The sequence below is a fragment of the Notechis scutatus genome, chromosome 1 (assembly GCF_049901735.1).
Source record: "Notechis scutatus isolate UNSWTSFEM ecotype Mainland chromosome 1, rNotScu1.2, whole genome shotgun sequence".
NCBI lineage: Eukaryota > Metazoa > Chordata > Lepidosauria > Squamata > Elapidae > Notechis > Notechis scutatus.
In genome coordinates, this window is record NC_142009.1 from 49,233,975 (window position 1) to 49,260,760 (window position 26,786).

The window sequence follows — 26,786 nt, forward strand, 5'->3', positions numbered from 1 at the left end:
TGATACCCTAGCTCAGGGGTGTCAAACTCAATTTCACTGAGGGCCGCATCAGGTTGTGTTTCACCTTGGGGGGCCACAATGGGTGTGGCCAGGGTGTGGCCAGCTCAACGTCACTTGTGTCGGGGGTGCCTATGGTGGCCTGAGTGCTCTATCAACAAAAATGGGCTCCCGAGCTCCGTTTTCAGCTGCAACAGCCTCCTGCAACCTCTGCCAGTGAAAACGGAGTTCGGAAGGGCCACGTGGGTCGGTCCTTTGCTGCTTGCAGGTCGGCCCTGTGGGCAGATCTAAGCACCCCATGGTCCAGACTTGGCCCATGGGCCTTGAGTTGGACACCCTGCCCTAAGTGTTTGTTTTAAAGATACTATCCACTGCAGGTAGTCCTCAACTTATGACCAGTATTGAGCCTAACATTTATGCTGCTATGCGAAACCTATGTTAACGTTTTATGAGCTTTCTTGTCACAGTTGTTCAGTGAATCACTAAAGCTGACAAGTTAGTAACATAGTTGTTAAAGTGAATCTAGATTCCCCATTGACTTTCCTTGTCAGAAGTTCATAAAATGCGATCACATGACTCTGAGACATTGCAACCATCATAAATATGACCCAGTTGCCAAGCATCCGAATTTTGATCAGGTGACCATGGGGATGCTGCAATGGTTGTAAGTGTAAAAAATGGTCATAAATCACTTTTTTCAGTGCTGCTATAACTTGAACAGTCGTTAAATGAATGGTTTTAACTTGAGGACTACCATCCACAGTTTTTATAACACAAAATAATCTGAAGCAAACTGCTTAGTAATTCTTAGTATTTGGGAATCAATGTATCAATTTGGATCTAATTTTAAAACACAGTTTAGTGTTATGTTGATAGTTATAAATTGCTATTTTACCTTTTTTCACCTCTGGCTAGTCAAAAGGCAGAAGACTCCATATTTAATAGTTGGTATAATAGCAATGTCTCTGTAGGTATTAATAATAGGTAGGAATGCCTCTGCAGACACTTCCTTGGATGTGCACAAACATATTTCCCATCTTTTTTTTTTAAAGATTCTTTGACATGGTCCTCTCATTTCTACCTCTTATGTCTACCTGACATCAGCCCTTGATTACAGAGGCAGTGCAAGGCAAATGTTGTGGCAAAAGGAACTCAACATGTCTTCGCCTATCTAAGTTCCAAAAGGTAGAAAAGTTTTCATTTTTTTATTTGGGCTAGGAGCGGGCCTGATCTGAAGGCTACTTCAAGGACAGAGCTTATCAAATGATATGCCCTGACTTATTAAAGATCCATATCTGATATGGTTTCTTTGGCTTTCTCCTTTATATAGAACACATAGACAATTCATCAGTCAAATTTTCTCTGAGCCCTTTTAAAGCTCTATATCCAAAACTTAACTTTTTACATTGGTTTTACATGCATTAACACACACACAGACACAAACATACATATGTATATAAAACTAACATACATACATACATACATACATACATACATATATATACATATATACATATATACATATATACACACACATATATATATATATATATATATAATTTGTTTTCTTAAGTTTTCGCGGTACTTACATGTATGTTATTCAGCTTTGTTCGGGTATTTTCCCACGTCATTATAGTTCTGCTTTTAAAGTTGTAGCAACGTTTGGCAGAATCTCATCTGCCGAAGCCTGATGATGAAGCCTGATGATGAAGCCTGATGATGGCAGATGAGATTCTGCCGAAACGTTGCTACAACTTTAAAAGCACAACTACAATGACGTGGGAAAATACCTGAACAAAGCTGAATACCATATAAAACAATTGAGGAGAGTACAATAAGAAAAATAAACCAGAAAGAGTAATAACACAATAAAAACACAACAATTTCAAAATGGCAGATTCTACAATTCAGTATCAACAGAATTACACTGATGTCAAACTACACGATCCCAAAATTTGGGTGAAGAGCTAGAACACATCTTGGCATCAAAATAAAATCAATATTGGCATTAGCCAGAGCAACATCACTAATAAGGTTCTCTCTTGTGCTCTGCAAAATATGCTACTCCCATTAACAAGACCTGAAAAAGAATTTCCTTTGGCGATCAGGTTCAGCCTGTATAATGGAAAGACCACATCCTAATATAAAGGACTAAAAAAGCATTAACTGTTTTTTTTTAATTTGAAAGCATACTGGGAATAAATGCAATGACTATATTTTCTTCCAAATAATAGTATCATTGCTTGTTCACTAAACTGCACCTTTTGTGAATCCAGGACAGCCCCTAATACTAAATATTGTAGTAAAAAATCACAAAGACATCTAAAATAACAAATAACTATCAAAGTAACAGATAATCATAATAAAACAAATACAGAAAAACCCTCTTACATCAATTAGTATGAGAAACAATATAAAAAATCCTTACAATTTACCTTTAAGGTTGCTTTGGGAGATGAACTTGGTTCTTGGCTACAAAGAACAAGAAGAGATTCAAGGCCAAAGACTGCATCTTGCTCCAATGGCAAAAGTTCTAGGGAGAGATAGATTATCTTCAATCAATCTGAATAGAACTGGAAGGGACCTGGAGGTCTTCTATTCCATTTCTGATATATGGCTGTCCAATCTTTTCTTAAAAACCTCCAGTGATGAAGCATCTACAACTTCTGAAGGCAAGCTGTTCCACTGGTTGATTGTCTTCACTGTTAGGAAGTTTCACCTTAATTCCAGGTTGCTTCTCTTCTTGATTAATTTGTAGCCATTGTTTCTTGCCTTGCCTTCTGGTGCTTTGGAAAATAAGTTGACCGCCTTTTCTTTGTGACAGCCCCTCAAATACTATCATGTCACCCCCAGTCCATGTTTTCTTTAGACTAGATTATTATTCTTTATTCTTTAGATACTAATCATTCAAGTCACTATGATACACAGGACTACGGAAAATTACATTTACAATAATGTATATTTAAGGCTCTGCCCTGGAGTATAGAACTCTTATCACAGCAACAGAGCATAGCCAAAATTACTCCAAAAACAAATATATTCTAATCTTTCTAGACTTATTGGCATGTGTTTCCAGTGAAACACAAACAATTTAGTCTGTAGGTGTTTTATTGCCTGGCATGCAGCCAAAGTGGTGTAATGAAAAAGGCTATAAGATTTGGTTAGGAACTGGAAAGCAACATTATTGTTTATAATTTCTTTTTCATCAAATTAGCAAAGAGGAAGAAGCAATAGAAAACAGTGGAACTTAGTGCAACATTTACACTGCATTCTCAAATGAGAACATGACATACTATGCTGAGTGTCACGAACTGTTCTGCAAACCCTGCTCCTTCCACACCTTTTGGGATTACCTTTTTCTTGACAAGAAGCAGCTATATTTGTCAGAACACGTACTCCATGTGCTGCAATATTCTGATTATTATGATAACAGCTTTCCTGGGCAAGCTTGACTAGATCAGATGACCTCGCTGTAGTAGCCTTTGTTCCTAGGTGGGAAAGGGTCATTTTTTAATCAGCATGGTACCATTTATTACACTTTTTCTACAGTTTTCAGAGGAAAGGGGAAATTAAGATGTTGGTCGTATTAATAGTAATGGCAAATCTCTAGGGATGAGTAGATGAAAGCATCCAAACTATAACAGTCTCTTGTCAACTGAGAAATAACATGAATCACAATTTTTCAGGAATGAATGAGAAAAAATACTGCAAGTGGATTTTCAAAAGTCTACAGGCAGTTGGCAGAGAGGATATTCTGGGAAGACACAGAATGAGTAAAAATAATGCTGATTAGTATCCCTGTGTAATGGTACAAACTTTTTTCTTTAAGATAAATTGACAACAACTGTATTATTGAAATACAGTTATTTCAATCTCTCGGTCACTTATCATGTTTTCTGGACATATCCTAATCTCAACTATCTAAGCTTTGAGCTCTGCACGCTGATATGCCTGAACATTACTGGCATGCCAATAGCTATGCATATATAAGAGACAGATAGATACACACTCAATCCTTTGTGTGTTAGTATGTTGAATCTACACCTAAGTGGTGGAAGGTAGACAATAATATAGTGGCTGGCAGGATAATCTCTAGATTAAAAGTCCTAGCTTAATTGGGATAGCATGAAGTTACTTGGAGAAAAAGTGGACATTGCTTGTATTTGAGCATACCATTCAAAATCTGACAAAATTGGCAAGTATACTTATCAATGTTAGCAGCAAATACATGTTAAATGAATACAACTAAGGCTGGTAACCTACTGTTGATTACTGACATGTGGCTGAATTGGGGAAAGGGAGCTGGAAAAAGTATTTTAAAGATTTGTTTGGGGACACACTGAACCTTGAATAATGAAAATAATGCTATAATTATTAATGTTCAAGAAAAAAAAGAGATACAAATAAAATAATGCTTTGAGAATTTATGAAAATGCTAGGAGAGCAAGTATGGATGGTACAGCTGGAGAAATATTAAAATATGGATTTGGCTTGCTTATGGATTGGCTGTATAAGTGATGGGAATATGTGGAAGAAGTCTTATTCTAAGGCTGGCAATGGAGAGGATGTTAATTTTATTTTATTTTATTTTTTTTGTTCTCATAAACCATCTATGGGGAACAGCTTGTAAAGAATGCGGGTTTGGTGAAATTCTGTGTGATTAGATACAAGAAATGCAGGGAAATTAATCTGTCCAAAGGAGATATTTCAATATATCCATAGCTTTTGCTAAACTTTGTTGACTGTGACAATTTCTAATAACAAACAGTGAACCAGAAATGCAATTGAAAATTTCAGTCACGAACATGGCTGAAAACACTCCAGCAAGATTAAAATAAACTGGATACTTTTCAAGAAAAACGACTACTCACTAACAGTATTTTTTATGTTAATGCCATAAATAAACACATAAATAAGAACAGTACCCCAGGATTAGGCTGATGTAATCTACTCATACCTGGAGCAATGCTGAAGTACTGTTTGATGGCTATTGTATCTGACAGAGTAGAAAGTACAGATAGCATGCCTAGTTTCAAGCTGTCATAAGGAGTTTGGAGAGCACATTCACACAGGGCCTAACAGACAGACAAGGAAAAAAAATGGTTTTAAAGAAAACAGGTCTTACATCAAATCCCAGACAATTTACATACACCTATTTACCACCTGACAATTCATAGTTCAGTCAGTGAAGTACCTCTATTGACAAGCATTTTATTGGCCACCTTAAATAATACTTTGAGGTCATACAACAACTATGTGATCAAAGCCCTTCCAGCACATTATAATTGGGTTTTGTAACAATTACCCTGTACACAAGGCAATATTGCAATGGCAGGCAAAAGTGAACAGAGCAAGACAATATGGGTTTCTCTGTTAGGTACAAAGTGTTCTTCTCCATCTTGGTCTCCTCAATGGAATTGGATTACAATTCCTATTCCAAGCTATATTATAAAAAACTGGTCTGCAGGGCACAGAGTTTTCAGCAAAAAAACCCCTCCATTTTCAAATCTGAACTCTGCAGAGGCACAAAGCCTATAGATGAAACTGTGCCAAGACATAGGGGGCGTGCATAAGCGCACCAACGTGCCTACCGTCCCTGTCCTATTGTTTCTCTTATTCTTTTATTTTTCTTATATGTACCCATTTCATGTATTCACAACTATGTATACGCTTATACTTATTATCTTGTAAACAATTGGCAAATCAAATAAATAAATAAATAAATAAATATGAAGGATGAAAGCAATCCACAAATAAATACCTCTTGACAGTTGCATTTTGGAGTATTTTAGGTAAACATCTGAATTTTTTTTAGTGCAAACATTTGTTTAGAAGTATTTAAAATAACCCCAATTAGGATTTTTTTTTAGGTGTAAAAAACCCTACAATTTTGTAAAACTCTGATGCTTTTTCATATTCTGCTGATCCAAATGCCATAGCATTAACTCTAACATCCTCATCTTAAATACTACATTTTATTGGACATTATTAATTATGACCCAACTTCTACAGTTTACCAAAAGAAGGACTCTATATCTTATTCTCCGTTCTCCAAATAAGTTAAAGATTTCCTTTTTCACCACACACAACTGGTCCATTCAGGTATGTATTTTTCCAACAATGGTCTCAGAAGTTCAAGAGAAGAGTTCCAACAATGGATTCCTACTTTCAAGACCAGAGCCTTCTGCAATCTTGGAGTGGAAGTAAGCCAATATAACCTAGAGTGCCTTATAGATTTTCCCAGGAACTTCAACCTTACAATATGTTTTAACGATCAGCTGGATATTTTTCATTTTTGCAGCAGCATTCACCTCTGCAGCCAAAATAAATCTCATGGGAAGTTTCAAGGTTTTCACTTATTTTATATCTTCCCTTCACTTCCTTTTGCTTTTATATAAGCAAACCACATTGCAGATACTTTACTAGAGGACTATAAATATTTAATAAGTCTTCAATATAGTGACCAAAAGACAGAATTACTGAGCTGAGTTACTGAAATTAACAAAATGAAGATGGTATCAGATGGATGTGTTTTTTATAAAACTGATTATGATCTACATAGTGATAACTAATGTTCCTCTTCATTATTTATTGTCATGAGAAATCAGCTGTCAGCTTTGTTCCAAGCATGCTTGCTTTAAAAATTGTAATCTAATTTGTATGATACTGGTTTTCCTATTTGGAAACTTAACACAATGGACTGGCAAAAAGTTCTTTTAAAAACAACCACAATTAAATGATACTGGTTAAGGAACAGATTCCAGAAATAATGAAATCTTCTTTGATCTCCTATGTACGAATAATGGGAAATACTATTTTAAATAATTGACTTATAAAGGAGAAAAAGGGAAGGCAGTAAAGCACGTTAGGAAACCTTGCACTTTACTTCCAAGATCTTCAACTATAGTTGCTTAACTATGGAAGAACAAGACAATGAAACACCTAGTTGAAATGCAATGTTAGGCAACACTTTAAAAAAAAGCAGGCCATATATGTCTTCTTAGTAGGCCAGTCATAACATTTTTAGTCATCCAAAATTTGTAACACCTAAATGTGCCGTATTGAGAATGGTTACATTATATATTTTTCATTAGTTAGGAGCAAAATATGATTAAATAAATGAGTCCTATGTTTTAATTTCAAATGCAGTGACTTAAATATACTACAGAAACTATTCAGCCTGCATAGGAAGTTTAAGCAGAAGTTAGTGGCAAATATCCTTCTCAGAATCCCTAGTCTATCCAGACACTTAAAACTTTCAGGTGCCACATCAAAGACACAAGGTCACCGGAGGAGTATATTATAAGGAAGATTAAAAATAACCATAAAATAATTCAGTCCAATCATAATTCTCTTGGTTACAAAATTCAATCCATGTATTTTAACAATGGCATGTTATCTCTTCATAATAACTCTTACTACTGGAAATAATTCTCACGTATACAAATTTAAGAATCACATATTAGGATCTGCATGACAAAGTGTTCCTTTTCACTGTTTTAACTGAACACAATTTACCTCCTCCATGATGCATTCTCTATTACGGTCTATTCCCCCTCCTGTTACAGCCCAGCAGGAATCCATTTTCTGTACTCCTGAGCTCACTCTTTAGACTGTTTAACTTAAATGCACCATTTCACCAGTTTTCTCTATAGCTTTTTATAGTTCTGCAAACCTGGGGATTCCACCTTCTGATTATGATTATCTAGTCTAGTGCACCGACACCTTTTTTTTCTTGTGGTTCTTACAGCTTGAGTTCAGAAAATATTATAAGCACGTTCCAGACTTAACAGTGTATAACAGATGAAAATCAAATAACTTCAGAGCATGTAAGATTTCAACTGAGAGGAAAGGAGCCATCAAATATTTCTACATAATAGTTCACAGAATAAAGAGCTGTTGTAGGAAAAAATAGGAGAATGAAGCATTATGTACATCAATTTGAATCATATGAAACAAAAGTGGAATAAAAGTTTAACAACTAAATAGCTACTTCCTTCTATAGGTAGTCCATGCTTAACAACCACAACTGGACCAACAATTGCATCATTAAGCAAAGTGGTTGCAAAGTAAAATGGGAACTGTTTATGAGCTTATTTCAGCTTTCCTTTGCTTTGCAGACCCATAAAAGTTGTAAATAAAAGGATTGGACACATTCCTGCAGCACCTGCAAACAGTCACTAAATGAAGCAGTAACTAAATGAAGATTACTTGTAAGAAAAACAAGACTGAAAGCTAAGAGACCCTTGAAAGGGATAGGTGAAATAAAATAAGAGAGAGACAGTAAAGAGAAAAAAGGGGGGAAAGGAAAGGAACAGGAGATGATTGATACCACTGTATTTTTTGGACTATAAGAGGCCAAAAATGGGGTACGCAGAGGCAGCAATGGGTGATGGTGATCCCTGCAACCTGATGATCATCAGTATTCCGGGAGGCGGATCCAACCGCCAATCAGCTGCTTGTGCTAAATCAGGCTGTGCTGAAGCTGACCAGGCTGTTTGCTGTTTGCTGCAAGGAAGCAAATTGCTGGGAGGCAGAGGCAGATTTTTTTTTCTTGTTTTCCTCCCCAAAATTTAGGTGCGTCTTATAGTTTGGAGCTTCTATTTCACCTATCCCTTTCAAGGGTCTCTTAGCTTTCAGTCTTGTTTTGCTTACAAGCAATCTTCATTTAGTTACTGCTTCATTTAGTAACTGTTTGCAGCAGAGGTGGTATTCAACGGGTTCTGATCAGTTCTGGAGAACCGGTAGCAGAAATTTTGAGTAGTTTCGAGAATCAGCAAATGCCACCTCTGACTGGAGATTTTACAGTATCCTTTCCCTGCCATGCCCCCCAAACCACGCCCACAGAACCGGTAGTAAAAAAATTTGAATCCCACCACTGGTTTGCAGGAAAATTGCTGGGAGGCCGAGGCTGAAGGGTGGGAGCCAGGCTTCGGCAACATTAGCTCTATAAGATGCACAGACATTTCCACCCACTTTTTTTTTTTGGGGGGGGTGCGTCTTATACATCGAAAAATACCATACATATAAAAGAAAAAAAGCATTGATATTCACTGTGAGAACAGTAAACTATCATTCCTTAAATAAGCATGGATTCTGAAACTTTTAACAGAGACAACCTATATCCACACTGATACTACTAAATGAGGTTGTACTGTTTATAAAAAAAATGGTTCTGTGAATGTGGCATAAAATATAGTATCCCTTCTATGTTTAACCTATTACATTACACAGAGAAAAATGATTAAGAAAAAATAGTCTGGATCCCTTTCAGTCAGGATTCAGACTTGGGTGTGAGAGAGAAATGGCACTGGTCACACTTTTGGATGATCTCTGATGAGAGCAAGATGGGGGTTTGTGCATTCATCTTGCCCTACTTGAGCTCTGGGGCTTTCAATATCACCGAAAGCCATGATAACCTTCCGGATTGGCTCAGAGGATTGGGGGGTGGGTGGCACTGTGTTGTGCTGGCTTGCCTCTTTTCTCTGAAGCCAATACCAGTTGATGGGGAAAGCGGGGGAAAGATCCTTTTCTCAGCCCCAACTATGTGGATTGCTGCAGGATTCAGTGCTCTCTCCACTCCTTTTTAACACCTACATGAGGCTACTGGGAGAGCTCATGTATTAAAGCTACCATTTTGGATGATGTCAGCAATATTTTAAACTCTATTTATTTACCCTCCCCTCAAAAAAACACCTGTGCCACTTTTGATCAAATAAACTCACTGTCACTATATGCCATCACAGTGCTGAAGTTGTACCATGCAGGACCTCAGAATCTTATAAAACAATAGCTACGGATCAGCATAAAGAAAAGAAAAAGAAAAGAAAACTCTTTTTTAAGAAAAGACCTACATCAAACATGAGCAAAGAAATAACACATGTAGAATATATTTGAATAGCAGGGTAAGCCAAAACACTATGTGCTGAAAGAACACACTGTTATTTCAAGATTTATATTGATTTGATATATTAAACAAATCTTCATACACAATTCTATCCATATTTATTTATATGTAAATCAAATCATTTCCTGCCCAATGCAAGGACTTAGCAATGCAGCTTTTAATGATCAATCCCAAAGCAAGCACCTCAGCCTTACTAGATGGACCAGATAAAAAACACAATCAGATGAGCCAATTCTACTTCGTTGTAAAACTACATTATAGAAACTTGCAAGTCTGCAGGTAATTCTCCTGCTCCCAACCCCTTTACAGCCACAAAACTAGGGAGGGTCTCTTCTGAGTCTTCTGCTGTCCCACATTCTTGCAATGGGTTCAGCTGCCTTTTATTTGACCATTCCCTTGGCCCTGTCTCCCAAGGTCATTCCCACATACCATTACAAAACATGATGCTGTTTATATACCTCAATATTCTCATTGCTCCAAGTATGTGGAGTTTTTTTTGCAAGCAGTTTTAAATCTTGGATAGCAAGCCTCTTTACAGCCTCTCTTGGGTCATTCTTCATGTACTGCAGTAAGAGTTCTATCTGTAAAAAAAAGAGTTTAAAATGAAATTTCATTTCATTGGGTTTTTTAAATAAAGTTGCAAGTACAAGGACGTTTCCCTTTCTTGAAACTCTCCATTATTATTATTATTTTAATTTTATAATGTTGTTTTACATTTTTATTTTTTAAATGTAAAATTATTTGGTTTTTAATGTTTTATTTTACAGTGGTACTTGTTAATTGGTTCCGGGAGGCGTGGTAAGTACTAAAAACGATGAATACCAAACAAAGCACATGACTTAACACATGACCCTTTGTTTCAGCTGGAAAGAGTAGCAAGTCACAAGGCAACCAACAGCGCCACATTCTAGTTTGCATGTCAAATACCAAAAAAATGGCAAGTACCAGGACAAAATGATTCTACAGAGAATCATTAAAACTGCCCAGAATATCATCGGGCTCCAAGTACCAGCCCTGTATGACATCTTTGCATCTCGCTCTTTGAGGAAGTTGCACAACATTCTCAGAGATTCTTCCCATCCTGCTTACAATCTTTGTGAATTGTTGCCTTCTGGCAGAAGATACAGAACAATGAAAACTTGGATCACACATTTTCTGAGCAGTTTTTATCCCAGAGCTATAATTGCACTTAACAATGAACTTAAGGACCACCATCAGTGAGCTGGTGGACAGTATTACTTGGTCTGTTGTGTGGATGCTTGTGTGTTTTTAGGGGGCAGGGAATTTTGGCAGGTTGGGGGGTGTTTGGGGATTGTCATGTGTGTGTGTGTTGGGTCTAGTCTCTGGGTGTTATGTGAATTTCATTGTATGTCTACTATGTATATACATACAATGACAATAAAGAATTCAATTCAATTCAATTCAAAATGTTTCCATCAAAATGCATTGAGTACCAAAATGAATGAGTTTTTACAATGGTTGAGTACTGATGTGCCATTGTATTGATTAAACTGTATGCCATCCAAAACCTTAAAATTTCTTCAACTTACCTATGATAAGTTCACTTATTTTGTGCATCTAAACACTGTGTGCTTTCAAAAAAAACAACAACCCAGTAAAAAAATAATGGGATTACCTGCTTGGGAATATCAACCAGAGAAGAGGCAGCAAGTAAGGTAAATGTATGCAAAGTCACAATGACCATCTTAGTAGATGGATAAGATGTCACCAGTTGTTGGAGCAGCTGTCGTGCACTGGAAGCCAGGTTGGCATCATGGTGCATATGCTGCAGAATGGGGATCAGCTTCAGTTTCAAATCTACCGGAGTGGCTAAACCTGTTTAAAATAAAATAGCTTTTTGAATAAACCGTAATCAAATTGGAGGAGGGTACCTGTAGAAGTATTATAGGACATGCCAAAAACATTAAAAATGTGGGTAGCACTGCTATTACAGGATTGCAGCTACAGGGCAGACTATGCAGTTCAATTTTTCAGCCCACTGCTTCCACTGAAATTAGGACCGTAGGGGTGAAACAATAGGTTTCAAGGACATGGCCTACACTGCTGCTTGTATCAACAATGCACCATGTCTACACGTTTTGATATATAAAGCAATAATAATGGGTAATATAAACACTTATTCTAAAATGAGTTGGCAGAGTCAGCCACTCAGAAAGCAATATGTTAGCGTTAAAACAAAACATTCTATTTTTTATGCTCCCAAGAAATTCAAATGAAAAAGCATTCCTCCTTGGATGCCCTCAGGCTGTGTCTGTATTTAGATACAAGCTGAAGTTACCACATTCCCACTGTAATCCAATAATTATTTTACTGATAAGCAAGTTAAGACACAACCCTTCAACTAAACACAGTACCCACACAATTTACTATTCCCTCATGTGGTGTTAGATAATTTTATCTGTAATTTGTTGAAAGAAGCCAGCGCCGTAAGTCATACTTCGAAGCTTAAAATGAATTCCTGTTCGCTCAGATGAAACAAGAAGCTTGCTTAATCAAAAATGGATCGTAGCCATACTGGAGGAAAAATGAGCATGTGGAAGTTAATTTCCATTGTAAATGACTTGTGGCATCTGAGTCATACTGAAATCTTCTTTCTCTAGGGTTCTGCAACTTTAAACACTCAAAAGAGCCATTTGGAGCTATTTCCCACAGAAAACACTGGGAGTCACAAAACCTGGGTGGGTGTGGCCAACTCAATGTCACTCCCACCCAGTCACATGACACCCCACCACCACACCTACCCAGGTTTTGTGGCTCCCAGTTTTTTCTCTCTTTCCCTCCCTCCCTCCCTCCCTCCCTCTCATTTCTGGTTTTTCTCTCTTTTTCCTCTCCCTCCCTCTCTTTCTTTTCCTCCCCATTGTCTCCCATTTGTTTCTCTTTTACCTCTCTCATTCTCTTCCTCCATCATTTTCTCATTTCTCTTTCTCTCTCCCCCTTCTCTCTCATTTGTTTCTCACTCTTTTTCCTCTCTCTCACCCTCTCCCTCCATCATTTTCTCATTTCTCTCTCTCCTTCTTCTCTTTCTCTGTGTCCTTTTGGCTCTTCGCTACTCCTTTCTTCCCTGAAGACGACACTGCCACGAGCTGCCGCCTTTAAAATGTGCTGCGCCTTTGAGGAAGCCAGGCAGTGCTGGGTCTGTTGGGGGGGGGGGCAGTGGAGGCATCAGGGCTGCTTCCCCCCTCCTCAGCAAGCCGGGCCTGGAGGAGCACAAGCCGCCACCGCAGCTTCCCCGAAGACAACCTCAGGCAGCACCCTGGCTGGCTGTTTCAAGGCCGGGACAGCGTGCACAAGCAGGGATACCCTCCTCAAGCGAGCAGAGTGGAGTGGAGCGATGATTGAAAAGAGTCCTCCAGGGAAGTTTTAAATCTCATAGGGAAATTTAAACCCAGGGAGCAGGTCGCATGACCAGGTTGGCAGGGAGCTGCAGGAGAGGGGTTAAAGAGTGACTCCTGGCTCACGAGCCGCAGGTTGCTAACATCCGCTCTAGGTCATGAAACCAAATTTTGAAAAATTAATAAATACAGCTCTAAAAAGGATTACTATACTATATACCCAACTAGGTAATGAGAAGATTTGTGAACCCTTCAATAAGTAACAACATTATAACCAACAATATCCTTACTGACATAAAAAACTCCAATGTGTAGGGTTCAGCAACAGGTACACAAAATATTTTGTTGAAACACTCAGCTAAAGGAGGTGCCACAGTTACTAAATCTGAAAAAGTGTTTTCTAGTAAACAATAAATGCTAGCTTGTGATTATTACAGATGTTAACTAAGATATGGTACAGGATACTGTTTCGTATGTTCTTTGTTTAACCAGAATTTACCAGTTGACAGGATTTAGGTGAAGCTATGATCACACGCAGCACTGCATTTTATATTTATAGTTTAAGGAGTTCACAAACTATTCTTCATTATTATTGTCAACTTTGGCTGATTTTAAAAGAGTAGCAAGACTGGCAAGGTTCAGTTGTAGGTTACTGAAAAATTACAAAGACTTTCCAAAAGGCAATACTTCTGTTATGCGTCCATAAAGCCATCAAGAATTTGGCTCAGGTTTTGTCTTTTTATACAACATTAGAAATAAAATATAGATTTCCTTTAATCATAAGGAATCTTTACAAACTAGCACATTTTATTAATATTTTATTCATTAATAATGTTAATTTATTCAATGTTTACTATATTTTAATTTGAAAAGGTGCTATCAAATTTTTGATTTTGTTACCATAGATTAACATAGCTGTCCTTTCACAATACCTACAATAAGATGTTTCCTTGAAATACCAACCTTAGAAATACTTTGTATTGCATCCAAAGAAAATCCAGACATGATTAAAGTGGACAAAATCTTTACCCAGCAAACTCTCGCCCCTTTGATTAAGCTGGAATTTCCAAAATTTTAGTTCAAAATTGAAATATTTTAAATAACAGAATTACCACTTTTTAAAAACTCTCTCAAAGGCAGATATAAATATACAAGGAGAAAATCCAAAGGGCACATACCTTGAATCATTTCACTTATTTTGTTACATATTCCTCCTGCAAAATCTCTGTGAAGAAGGAAAAATATCATGAATCAAAATAATAATAAACTGGCAGCATCTTATTTTCTTTTGGAGTATACCATTAGAACTGATATTATCAGATTAAAGTTTGTATGTTTCTTTACAAACAAAATCAGTGTACATAAAATAATGAATACATCAAGAAACCAAAGAAAATGGTAACTCAACCATACCAAACTGTTGCATGAACAGGACTTTGCATGTAGTTTTCCTACATATTTTATTTAATAGTAGTTGACTATTTAGTAACATTATTTGTTCAATCTCCCTCTCTCTCTCCCTTTATGCTTTATCTGGGGTAAAAGTCAGAAATTACCAAGCTCCCAAGAATGCTACAATGGTGGGATTTTGCTTGTCAGAAGGTTATAAAATGGAATCACATGACCCCAGAACACTGCAACTGTCATAAATATGAATCAGTTACCAAGCACCTGAATTTTGATCATGTGACTGGGGATGCTGCAATGGTCATAGGTGTGAAAAGCGGTCATGTCACTTTTTTCAGTGCCATTATAACTTTGAACTGTCATTAAATGAACTGTTGTAACCCTAGAGCTACCTGTACTGACATTTTTGTAAAAATTGCCAAATTTTATTTTATTTTATTGTTTATATCTCATATCTCTAAACCACCCATCTCCCTCAGAGAAAATAATGAAAAGAAATGAATAAGAAAATAATGTAAAGTCTATTGAGATATCAAGGATTAATTGCTTGCTAACTAGGAACAAGTAACACATCCCAGGTGTTGTCCTTACTTGGACTGGGCAGAAAAATTGGCTGCAGCAAAAATGGCAGCTTCAACTTCAACATTGTCATGCGAGTCGAGGCTTTGGCGAATACTGTGATGTGCGTTCTTCCTCTCGGGGATAATGGAAGCCATACTGCCTAGCATCCTGGAGAATAAAACAGAAGAATTCAGTATAAAACCTTCATAATAATAAGCAATGCTGGGGAAAAGTATTTTTCTTAATCCTATCTTAATTTTAATGTTCATTTTTATATCTTGCTTTATTTATCAATTATATATTGCACACTGGCCAGAGCACTTCTTTGAGGGAGATGGGTAGTTTAGAATGAATGAATGAATGAATGAATGAATGAATGAATGAATGAATGAATGAATAGGCAGCATCTGGGAGCTTTCCTTGATAAACAGGCATACCTTAATGTGATTGCTCGAGCAACTGGATCATTGCTGTGAATAACTGAGAAAATTTTTTTTACAAATTCATCCACGTTCAGGATCTTTTCCAAGTGCTTCTCACTTTGCTGGGTCATTTTCAGAATACACAGCCTCAGGAAGTTGTTACTGTTTCAAAAAATATATTTAACGTGTTTAATTGATTATAATTGTACTGATCAGTTCCAAACTATTAGCAAACATAATGAAAGAGTGTACATCAAATAAAAGTTTCAGAACTAAATATATTTAAAAATAGTCAAAAATGCAAATCTTGGCAATTACACCACTCATAATTTTATAAAAATTCAAGACTTAAAATGAAGAATCTTCCAGCAATCCCAATTCCAAAGCAGCTAAGAAAAGATCACCATGGGTTATATAGAAAACAATGCAGTTACTAGGGTACTAAAATTAAGAAAGAAAAAACATTCACTCACCCAACTCTGAAAAATTCAGCTAGCTTTAAAAATGCTGAATTAATTAAAATTGGGAATGGATATTTCTGAAAGAGTCTTGGAAAACGGACAGCAGCCTCACACTGTTCTCCCAACTTTCCAGATCGAAGACCTATGACAAATAATAACACAGCACAATGCTACAGTCTACAGCATCAACAACAAAAACCGCAAAAGAATCATACAATGATACAGAGTGTTGAAAAATATTTGTCTAAGGGACAACATATATGACTTGAGCATGGACTAAATTTATAAAGCAATACATTCAATTCATTTATTTTTAAAATTCCACACAATGCAGTTCATTCACTTGAAGAAGCCTGCATAGGGCATAGGACACAATTTTCAGCCCCATCTCCACTGAAAAAGTCCTATGGGAGAAAGTAATACATCAGAAAGACTCTTCCCCTGCTCCTAGAGAGGGCTAGAAATAAAAATCCGGTGTTTCTCCAACTGCTCCCAAACTGGATTTCTGTCATGATGCAGAAAGAATTCAGATAACAAAGTTGCCTCTTACGCCACTGTGTAGTTGTACCGTTGTGATCACTTTATTCTAGTTGGTGTGCTTGTATATTGTTATTTGGTTTACTTTTTACTCTGCTAGTGTATTCATATTTACTAATAGTGCTAGTGTTAATATTGGTTCTGGATTTTAGTCCAGCACAGGAACATCTACAGGGAGAGTGAAAACCTAAAGGTCAAAATCTACATAACTACAAATCACTGCCTATCAAATGATGGCGCAATCAATGGCATGCCTGGCACCTTGCATATTTTGACATACACACCCTTCCCTCAGTTTATGTTGCTACTCCAGTTCATCCTGGGTATGAGAATAAGAGGGAGATGGAGAGAAAAAGAGAAAGAAAGAAATTAGAATTAAATGCTCCTAATGAAATGATTTCTGATAGTAGTTGGATAAGCATTGACCTCATATGGAAACCTTGGGCTAGATATCTGAAAACAGATCTTTTGTTTATACTTGTAATGAAGGAAAATCATTTATTTATACATTTTTTTCTTTTCTTTACAATATTATTTTTTTCTTTCATCTTTTTTCTGCACTTCCTATTTTTCTTTTTCCTAGTTTGTATTAGCTTTTTACTGTAATGTTTAATAAATTATTTTAAAAAGAAAACTATCCAGTTTATATCCTGCTTTATTTTAAAGCTTGGGGCTTAAGAATTTTAAGAATGATGTTATACCTTTAAAGAAGCAGCTCATAAACAGAAAAAAAGAATATGAATCCATAATTCAATTAACATAAATTTGAAGTGATTCAAATAATCTCTTAAACTGAGCAGTGATTTTTTCTGCTACTCTCCATGCTCAAAAAAACACTTAACTCTTTCTATAATGATAAATTCAAGTGTTTAGTCTTTAGCTCAAAGGTAAAAAAATGTATTAAATCTTTGCTATCCATGTAACCAAAGTAGAGCTGGCAAGAAATGGTGTGATAAATTAACCATTGCATCCGAATTTATGTAAAACATTTGCCCTTCCTTTTGCCACCTGCTACTCAAACAGAAACTGTAAATTTAGTATTGTAGTCAAATTTTGTCTTATACTCCCGTTGCAAAAGATGGGATGGAGTGTAAGCAGCTCCTGTGGTTAAATTTTTTTTTGTCTTTGGGACAAGACAACACTTGCTTAATTGTATCCAAGCACAGATAATGCATTTCAAGTTATGTATTCAGAGGCCCAATCTGGGATTTAATCTAAATTCCTTCACTGCGGGGGAGGGAATGACTTGACTAAATAAACTCATGCTGTTCTATGGTAAAACAGACGTGACTTAATCGCACTTGCACCACACAGGATAGTCGTTGGCTGAGATAATTAGATAACTCGGGACGATCAGTTTAGAAAAACTGGGAATTGCCTTGGATGGGAATTGCAACGGTGGAGAACGCTAAGGCGCGGGAGCTGACAGAGAAGCTCGTGGCATCTTAAAATGCACGATAAAACTGGTTATCTTAAGAAATCCCAAGGCTTCCGTTCCAACCAAAAGCAACTCCGTCCTTCTGCAAAACTGGCCCAATACATCGATTGCACTTAAAGCAACACGAGGAGGCGGGACTTCCTTTATAAAGTGCACGCATGCGCACATGTTGCCACGGGGACACTCCACCCCCCCACCCATTTGACTTACCTTTATCCAGTTCCATGAGTGCGGCATTGGCATCCAATTCCTGCTCCCCATAGCCGGCATCGGCGAGGAAGGATTTGGAAACGGAAGCCATTCCCCGTTATATAAGGACTTTCTGAAAGGAATTGTGGAATGGCGCTTTATTTTGCTTTACACAGACACGAAAACAAAGTCTTAGTGCTCTCTCTTTTCCGTTTCAAGCAGTAATTATCTGCGCTTGTGCAGAACCCCCAGGTTTAGGCACCTGCGCAGTCGCGCCCCTTGCTAGCACGCGGATTATTACCCTTTCCGGAAGATCGGCTATCGCACGAGCAGGAGGTGGGGAAATTGTTACGCATGCGCAATTCAAAAAAAACCCCGGTTGGTTTATAAAAATGTCTCGGTATAAGGGCGGGGTGGGCTCTTGCGGTGGGAGAGGAGAAGCCAATGGAAAAGAGGAGGCGTGGCTTCTTGCCGTCAGGGTAGCCAATAGCTGTAGAAAAATGTCTTTGGCGCGGACTTCGGGTTGGCGGGAGATCTTGTGGAGAAGCTGTTCTTTTTTCCGCGGGCTCAGCGCGCTGGGAGAATAGAGCGTCAGGCTGCCGGCGTTGTTGTGATGCTGTGTCGTTCGTTAGTCCGTCGCTGCCAGGATGGACCGCAGGGTAAGTGTTGGGAAGCCCCTCGTTCCTGATAAGAGCCAGTTTGGTATAAGCGGTTTATAAACCAGGAGACTCCGAATTCCAAGCCGCCCTTAGGCTGAAAACCAGCTGGATAAATTTGGCTCGGCCACTCTTTCAGCCCAACTCACCTCATAGGATTGTTGTGGCGAAAATAGGAAGGAATATCAGGGTATGCTCTCTGCCTTGAGTTAGAAGACGGGGTCAAAATAGAATAACAACCCTTATTGCTGTTCCACTGGTCTTTTAAGCTCAGCTTTCTTTTTAACTCTTATACTTCCTCGAGGGAATGAGGGAGGCATGCCTGCTCTTCCCTGTTCTCTTTTCCCCTTATGGTCATTCTGGCATAAATAGAAAATCCTTTATCCGTTAATCATACATTTGTCAATTAAGTTTGTATAGCTGCCCATTTCACCAAAAATGACTGGGCAGTCAGGACAACACAGCTAAATGGCTCAACTCACAAGCCCCAACCTGCCCCATTGAAATGAAGATAAATAGTAGGTAGAATTATGTTAATGTCTCAATCCAGTTACTGTATATTGTAGACCTTATAATATAAAGCACTTTAAAAAATACAATACTTAGAGGGGCGGGTGAGGTGGATCAGAGAAACATGCTGTTCAGCAAACCCATGTTTGACTGAACAGTGGGAGAGATAACTTGGCCTACTGGGTGCTACATAAACCAGCATTTCCATAGGACATGATCAATGGAGACTGAGGACGAGAGAACTAGGTAGTCAGTATACTTTGAAGGCACAGGTAGTTTAGGAGACACATTGAGGGAGAATAATGTCAAGCAGTGTTTAATGGTGATACATGAAGAAAACTTATAAACCTGCTTGCAGAATTCTTGTCAAGCTTTTCACATATCGCTTTAAAAAATGCCCTTTGGAATACACTTCAAGGCATCTGGCAGGCCCTACTTCCCCACCTTCCCAAAAGATGTAAATACCTGGCTATTCCTGCAAGTCTTGGGGTTGTACGAAGTTGAAGTTCAGGAAAGCTCTACATCAGGGCTGTCAAACTCGTGGGCCAGATGCTTCACTTGCTGCGCACGCCCGGTTTAGCAAGGGGGGGGGGAGTCCCAATACGTTGTGTGATGACACAAGTTTGACACCCCTGCTCTACATTTATTTCTACATGTGGATATGTGGTGTTTGGGGAAGTTCTTTGCTGGTGTTTCTGCTTATTACTAATTCATTGTTTTATTACTGCCAGTAAAAAAAAAAAAAAAAATAAACTTATCTGTCTTATAAACTTTCTTTTTTGATAGGTTTGGCACCAAGATTTTCCTTACACCATCTATTAGGGAAGTATCAGTGTATTAAGGAAGATGACCATCATTCCTATGGAGAAATGGGAATTCCCGTTCCTCCTTTTGGCTGTAGCTTTTCAACAGGTAAAGTGATGCCTCATCTGTAAGGTTTGTCATTATGTTGGTTTAAAGGTAGACTTTTCTAATGTGATATCTAATTTTATTTTTCTTGTGTACTATAATACAAACCCATCATGGTCAATGGAAAAGTAAAAATCTGATTTGTACTCCAAACAAACTGGCATATGCTAGACCAGTGATGGCTAACCTTTTCAGCTTGGTGTGTCGAAAATCGGGAAAAAGTGTAGCCTTCCTCGGGTCGTGTGTCACTTCAAGAAATATCAATAATTTGGTTTATGACGGACTGGGCTGGGGTGATCACACAGGGCTGTGAAACTTGTCTCCCTTGTCTCAGGGCTGCAGATGCAGGATGTGGGGATCGGAAGGCCACCTTACAGGGCTGTGAACCTCATGGATCTCCTTTCCTCCTGTAGCGTTCCTGAGGTAATGAAACTGACAAACCTCAGTTTATGGCGGTTAAAACTGGTTCTCTGCTGGAAAGATCTTGCGGCAGCGGTAACACCACGCCTCCACGCAACAAGCAGGGAGCAGGGATTGGAGCAGAGCACAGGCAGCCTCTAAATGTGCAGGTTTTCCCCACACCAACAGGCATGTCAGTCAAAGTGCCTCGGCATGTCACGAGTGACACGCGTGTCATAGGTTAGCCATCACTGTGCTAGACTGTGAAAGATTCCCTAGCCATAAGGATGAAACAACATGCTGGACAACTTTTGGTAACATTCGGTAAATTATGTAGAGTCAATTACTTTTTGAGTGGAAAACATCCTATACTTTTCCTTGCAATACGGAAGTGGTTTGCCGTTATATTTTCCTAGGATGCTTTTTATTTTTCAGCTATCCATAAATATGTATTTCCATGACAAAATGAAAAAAATATACACTATCCACCATCAAATTTGCTTTTGCTCAGCCATTTTCCAAATTCAACAAAGGTAGGAAAGTAAGTAATCTTGGAAAAGTAAAGCAATTAATGCATAAAGAAATAGACTATCCAATCCATTTCTGTTTTGAAAGCAGCTATCAGAAGGATGTAGAGAAAAGAGAACTTGTTTATGTTCGTTAGGTGAATTCCCCTTGTCTAATTACAGCCAGCCTTTCAAAATAGTTTAATTGTTACGTTAAACTTTCAAAGTAGCTGGTTTGTCTATTCTGAGCAGTGGTGGAATTCAACTGGTGTTACTACCGGTTCAGTGACTACGTTTTGCGCGTGCGCGTGTAAAAAACCTTTAGCTGTGCTACCCGGACAGCTGAAAGGCACTGTGCGCAGGTGCGCAGCATTTGGAAAGCCTTTTTTTCCCTGCTTTTTCAACCTCAGCTGTGTCGCGCAAAGCAGGTGAGGTTGAAAAAGCAGGAAAGGACAGGTAAGAGCCTGGGTGGGCAGGTGGGCCAAACAGCAGCAAACACAGAACTGGTTCAGTGTCTGCTGCTCTTCAGAGCTACTGGTTCTATAGAGCCGAGCAGAACCGGTAGCATCCCACCCCTGATTCTGACCATAAGAATAAGGAAAAAGTTGGTATTTACAAGAATACTTATTTTGTGCTTTGTATGATTAACACTTAGAATATATGACAGTAATTTTCTGATGCAGAAAAATTGTATACTATTAAAAAGCATACAAAAGGTTTTAAAATAAAAATATTACTACATTATTTTTCAGCTCCAGATGTGCAATATGTACTTGGTGTTGCCAATGAAGAGGGATTTGTTAGGCTGTATGATACCCGTACACAGTTGAGCAACAGAAAAATTGTTAAAGGTAAAAAAAAGGCTTGTATTTGGACCATATAAATTGGATAATTTGATAAAAGTAGTAGCCTGTAGAGGGTGTTTTTTAATACTGTATTTAGATTGTAGTACTGTTCTTTGTAAATTTGATGACAGTAATAGTCTTCATTTTTCATATGTGGTTTTTTTTTATTACAAGGGATTTGGTTTATTTAGATCTAATACTTTACTTTCACTTCAGAATGGCAAGCTCATTTAAATGCTGTGTTTGATCTTGCATGGACGCCCTATGAACACAAAATTGTGAGTACTGTAAATCACAACTATTTGTTTTATTACATGGATACCACTCAATCTTGGGTTATGCTATTCCCTCTAATTGTTTCTGTTACTTGCAATACATTATTATGCTTTTTCTGGCTTCATATTCTAGCAAGATCATTAGTGGACTTAGTAATATAGTATAGCTTGGAAGATAAAAGATATGACAGAATCTAGGCCAATGGTCTTCAAGCTTCACAGCTTTAAGACTTGTGGACAACTCCAAAATTCTTCCTCCAGTTATGTTAGCTCAGGAATTCTGGGAGTTGAAGTCCACAAGTCTTAAGTTTGAAGACCCTTTGTCTAGGCCATGCATCATGAAATATAGGTAGGTTTGGTTTTAGCTCAGGACATATTGAAATATCTATGTTCTCTGGGTTCCATTGGAACAAAACACTAAATACCTTGTGTTTTCTTAATTCAACACAACAAAACATGATCGGAAACTATGGGGAACTTAAAACTAGCTGCTGGTTTGCTTACTTTTTATGGACGTTCATAAAAGCAGGTAAATGGATGTTACATGCTGCAAAAAGTTAAGATAATTTAAAAAAAACTTTGATATTTGGAATTGCTGCCAAGCTATCCATTCACCGTTGCCTCTGGCTTGATACAATATTACATTATGTGAATTTAAACTAGATCTTGTTTTTGATGCAAAAGGCAGAACTAAAACTAGCAGTTCATTCAGTATAGCAGTGAATTAGACTTCATTGAGAGTTTATCAGTTTTCTTTCACTTTAATGAGAGAAACGGGCTATGAACTGCCTTATAATCTGCAATGTTGCAGTTGGATCTTGCATTCTAGACCTGTTTTAAAAATGGGATTCAACAATATAATCCTTCTGAATTTGATTTTTTAATGTATTTGTGTCTGGCACATCTGTTATTGGGAAGCATTATTTATATTTTAATCTACATGTAGTCCCGAACAGTTCATTTAGTGATTGTTCAAACCTACACAGCACTGAAAAAAGTGATTTACGACTGTTTTTCACACAACTGTTATAACATCCCCATGGTAATGTGATCAAAATTCAAATACTTGCCAACTGACTCATATTTATGATGGTTGCTGTGTCCCATGGTCATGTGGTTACCCTTTGCAAAGTTCTGACAAAACAAAGTCAATGGGGAAGACACATTCACTTAACTGTGATGTTAACTTAAGAACTGCAGTGATTCACTTAACTGGCAGGAAAGGTGAGGCACAACTTATTTAACATCTGTCTCAGCAATATAAATTTTGGGCACAATTGTGGTCATAAATTCAGGACCACCTGTACATCTCATACTTTGTATATCTATACTTTGTATACCTAGTATATGTACATGTCTTACATGTATTTAACCATCTATGTACCTGATACTTTCCCCTAAACTTGCAGGAGTTTATTTTTGAGCAAATATACATAATATTGAATTAACACTTCATTTCATATATCTTAAGGTTACTGCTTCAGGGGATCAAACTGCAAAAGTGTGGGATATAAAGACTGGTGAACTCTTGGGAGTGTGCAAAGGACATCAGTGCAGTCTCAAATCAGTTGCTTTTTCTAAATTTGAAAAAGGTAAATATTGCAAAATAAATTTGAAAAAGATGAATATTCTGTTCTTTAATAGATTTTTTGGGGGGGGGCAAATTACTGTAAAAACTATGGAGCATAGGAATTTGGGACTTATATGGAAAACAATACTATTACAGTGCCATGGTTACGGCAATGTTCATAGTTCATAAATTGTAAAAAAGTATGCTGCTATCATATGTTCTTAGAGGAACTAGCAAGGATAATTAAGATAGAAATCTCAGTCTAATACTCCATCATATGTTTACAAAAGCAATCATTTCTCAAAGATATTTTTTTGAAAAACTTAAGATAGAATTGAAAAATCCCTCAAAAATTGCAAAGGAATATAATCATACTATTTTGAAGTATACATCTGCGTTTATAAATATAAAATATGTTTAGTGCTTGAAATAGTATTTAGAGTAATTAAGAGTTTCAAGCCATTTAGCAAGAAAAATCCAGTTGTTTATTAGGAGCACCATGTTGGCACTACCAAGGTGAAGCGCCTTGCCTCTGACCTTGTTTCCCCCTCCTTCCAGAGTTTGTGATCAGTCACATTCCCCAATGAAGCAGTTTTGCAGATTGTAGAAATTACACCCCCCAGCCTTGCGGGTTTCTTTGGAGATGGCCTTGGCTTTGCCCAGCTAGGCTGTATCTTGTTTTGACTGAGGTGTGAATTCCTTGGTGTAGCTGCAACTTGCAATTCCCATTCCCCTGCCTATGGCAACTCGGGAGCACATCAGGAAAGCTTTGCAAGTTGACAGCAGGCTGACTGCTCACTGCCAGAGGCTCGATCCTCACTGGTTCAGGGTTGACTCAGCCTTCCATCCTTCTGAGGTCGGTAAAATAAGAACACAGTTGTCAGTGGATGCAAGAAAGCAAGGTCTCAATAGATAGGCTGTTAGTGGAGTGTGAGTGCCTTCCACGAAGTAAGGCTAAGGTGGCAAATGGGCTCTGGCCTGTGAGCATACGAAGGCTAAAGTAAATTTCTATGGACTTCTATTAGTCCAATTAGGGGTATCAAACTCAGGTTGTCATGGTGACATCAGGACTTTTTTTCCCTTTGCTAAACTGGGCGTGGGCATGGCCAGCATGTGATGCATCCGGCCCATTGGCTGGGAGTTTGACAGCTCTGGTCCAAGGAATGCATTTGAGGAATTACTAAATTAGGTTTAATCAACATGATCTGTTTTCTTAGTAAAGTACTCTATTTTGTATTTTATAGCTGTGTTCTGTACTGGAGGAAGGGATGGAAATATCATGATCTGGGACACTCGATGCAGTAAGAAAGGTATGTGATGTGTCTGTTTATTCTCTTGAATCATTGCAATGGTATTATAAGATGGCAGTGACCATTAGATTATCTCCTGAGTTTTGTGGATATGAACTTGGAGTTCCTTGTCTTCAATCCAGTGCTTTCTGTTACATAATACATATTAATAAAATAAGATATTCAGTTTTTATAAAGTTGGATGAATTTACAGTAAGATTGTGGGTCATTTACCATATACAAAAAAGCCAGAAAGGAAGGCCTTTTAAATGTTTCCTGAACCTGTTTTACAGATGGATTTTACAGACAAGTTAAACAAATAAGTGGTGCCCACAACATCATAGATAAAACACCATCCAAACTGAGGAAGAAAAAACAGAATGTGAAAGGACTTGCACCCTCAGTGGTAAGAATCTGGAATTTTAAGGCCATATTTTGTCATGTTCTGTCTTGGCAGCTGTACTAGCTTGAAATTATTAGGAAGATGGTTGCAATTAAGGAAAACAACTGAATTAATTACATTGATTTATGTCAGGGATGTCAAACTCATGGCCCATAGGCTAGATGCATCATGTACTGGCCACGCCCATGCCTGGTTTAGCGAAGGGGGAAAAGTCCAGATAGGTCATGTGATGCCACCCTGATGACATAAGTTTGATACCCCTGATTTATGTGAACCTCTACTAATATCTAGGGAGTCATTAATTAGCATGAACCTGGCCTATTTTTAAAAACAAATATAATATTTCCTATGCATTCTTCTGGAAAAAAAATTCCTACATTGGGAAACTTCCTGTTCTGACTGGCACTGGATTCTGGATTCTTAAGCAGAAGTATTTTAACTCTTAAGGTTTGAAGCAGATCTCTACTGCAGATGAAACTTACAGGAAAATAATAAGCTGCCTTAAACTGAGTTAGAGCTTTGGTTAATTCTACCATATCTGGGCTACAAAAATATAGATATCAGAAAGCACCTGTCATTTATTTATGTTTCAGATTCAATAGTCTCTATGGAGATGGAGTCATCAAGGTTATGGTTGTCCCCAAAGTGCTTTTCTTTCAAAAGGCAACTGGACTTTCTTGTTTTGCTTGAAGACATTTATTCTTCATTCTCCACTATTCAGTCAGAATTGAAGAAGCTTTTGGATGGGGAGCAAAATGTCTTCAGAACAAAGTCCAGTTGCCTTTTGAAAGAAACATGAGCATGGGCCACCCACACCTAGCTATTCCATATGTAAAACTGCCAATCCCATGATATTCCTATAATGGTTCCATTGAGTCAGGATTTTAGGAAGTTTGTGTAGCTATTTCAGGAGAAGATAATTTTCTAGTGACCTTGTCCATGCAAAGAATTTTCTCTGCTATAGCAAGACTTTGTTTATAGTTATTGTACCACTAAAGTAGTCATCCTTCTCTCCCCTTTCCACCATCCTTCAGGGTTGGTATTATCACATACTTGTAACTGAAATCAGACGTGTGCTATATCCATTGTGTACTTATTTGAAATTGTGGATTCTGAGCACCCAATTTTGAATGTATGCTGCATCTGAAAGCT

General features: G+C 37.7%; 2 protein-coding genes across 2 annotated transcripts in view; one reads left to right on the top strand and one right to left on the bottom strand.

Annotated features, from left to right (window-relative positions):
- The window catches only part of INTS7 (integrator complex subunit 7), a 43,271-nt gene extending 24,728 nt beyond the window's left edge, over window positions 1-18,543 (bottom strand). Inside the window, exons 1-10 of the mRNA XM_026683005.2 lie at window positions 18,294-18,543; window positions 16,121-16,250; window positions 15,663-15,809; window positions 15,256-15,393; window positions 14,436-14,482; window positions 11,541-11,740; window positions 10,363-10,485; window positions 4,955-5,072; window positions 3,351-3,485; window positions 2,433-2,530 (exon numbers count right to left, since the gene is read on the bottom strand). Of these exons, the coding sequence (XP_026538790.1) occupies window positions 2,433-2,530; window positions 3,351-3,485; window positions 4,955-5,072; window positions 10,363-10,485; window positions 11,541-11,740; window positions 14,436-14,482; window positions 15,256-15,393; window positions 15,663-15,809; window positions 16,121-16,250; window positions 18,294-18,384 (1,227 nt within the window). The 5' untranslated portion in view covers window positions 18,385-18,543. The remainder of the gene's footprint in view (window positions 1-2,432; window positions 2,531-3,350; window positions 3,486-4,954; window positions 5,073-10,362; window positions 10,486-11,540; window positions 11,741-14,435; window positions 14,483-15,255; window positions 15,394-15,662; window positions 15,810-16,120; window positions 16,251-18,293) is intronic.
- Window positions 18,544-18,626: 83 nt separating this feature from the next.
- Window positions 18,627-26,786, top strand: part of DTL (denticleless E3 ubiquitin protein ligase adapter) — a 31,985-nt gene continuing 23,825 nt past the window's right edge. Inside the window, exons 1-7 of the mRNA XM_087963561.1 lie at window positions 18,627-18,931; window positions 20,225-20,350; window positions 22,005-22,103; window positions 22,314-22,375; window positions 23,844-23,964; window positions 25,187-25,252; window positions 25,525-25,637. Of these exons, the coding sequence (XP_087819687.1) occupies window positions 18,886-18,931; window positions 20,225-20,350; window positions 22,005-22,103; window positions 22,314-22,375; window positions 23,844-23,964; window positions 25,187-25,252; window positions 25,525-25,637 (633 nt within the window). The 5' untranslated portion in view covers window positions 18,627-18,885. The remainder of the gene's footprint in view (window positions 18,932-20,224; window positions 20,351-22,004; window positions 22,104-22,313; window positions 22,376-23,843; window positions 23,965-25,186; window positions 25,253-25,524; window positions 25,638-26,786) is intronic.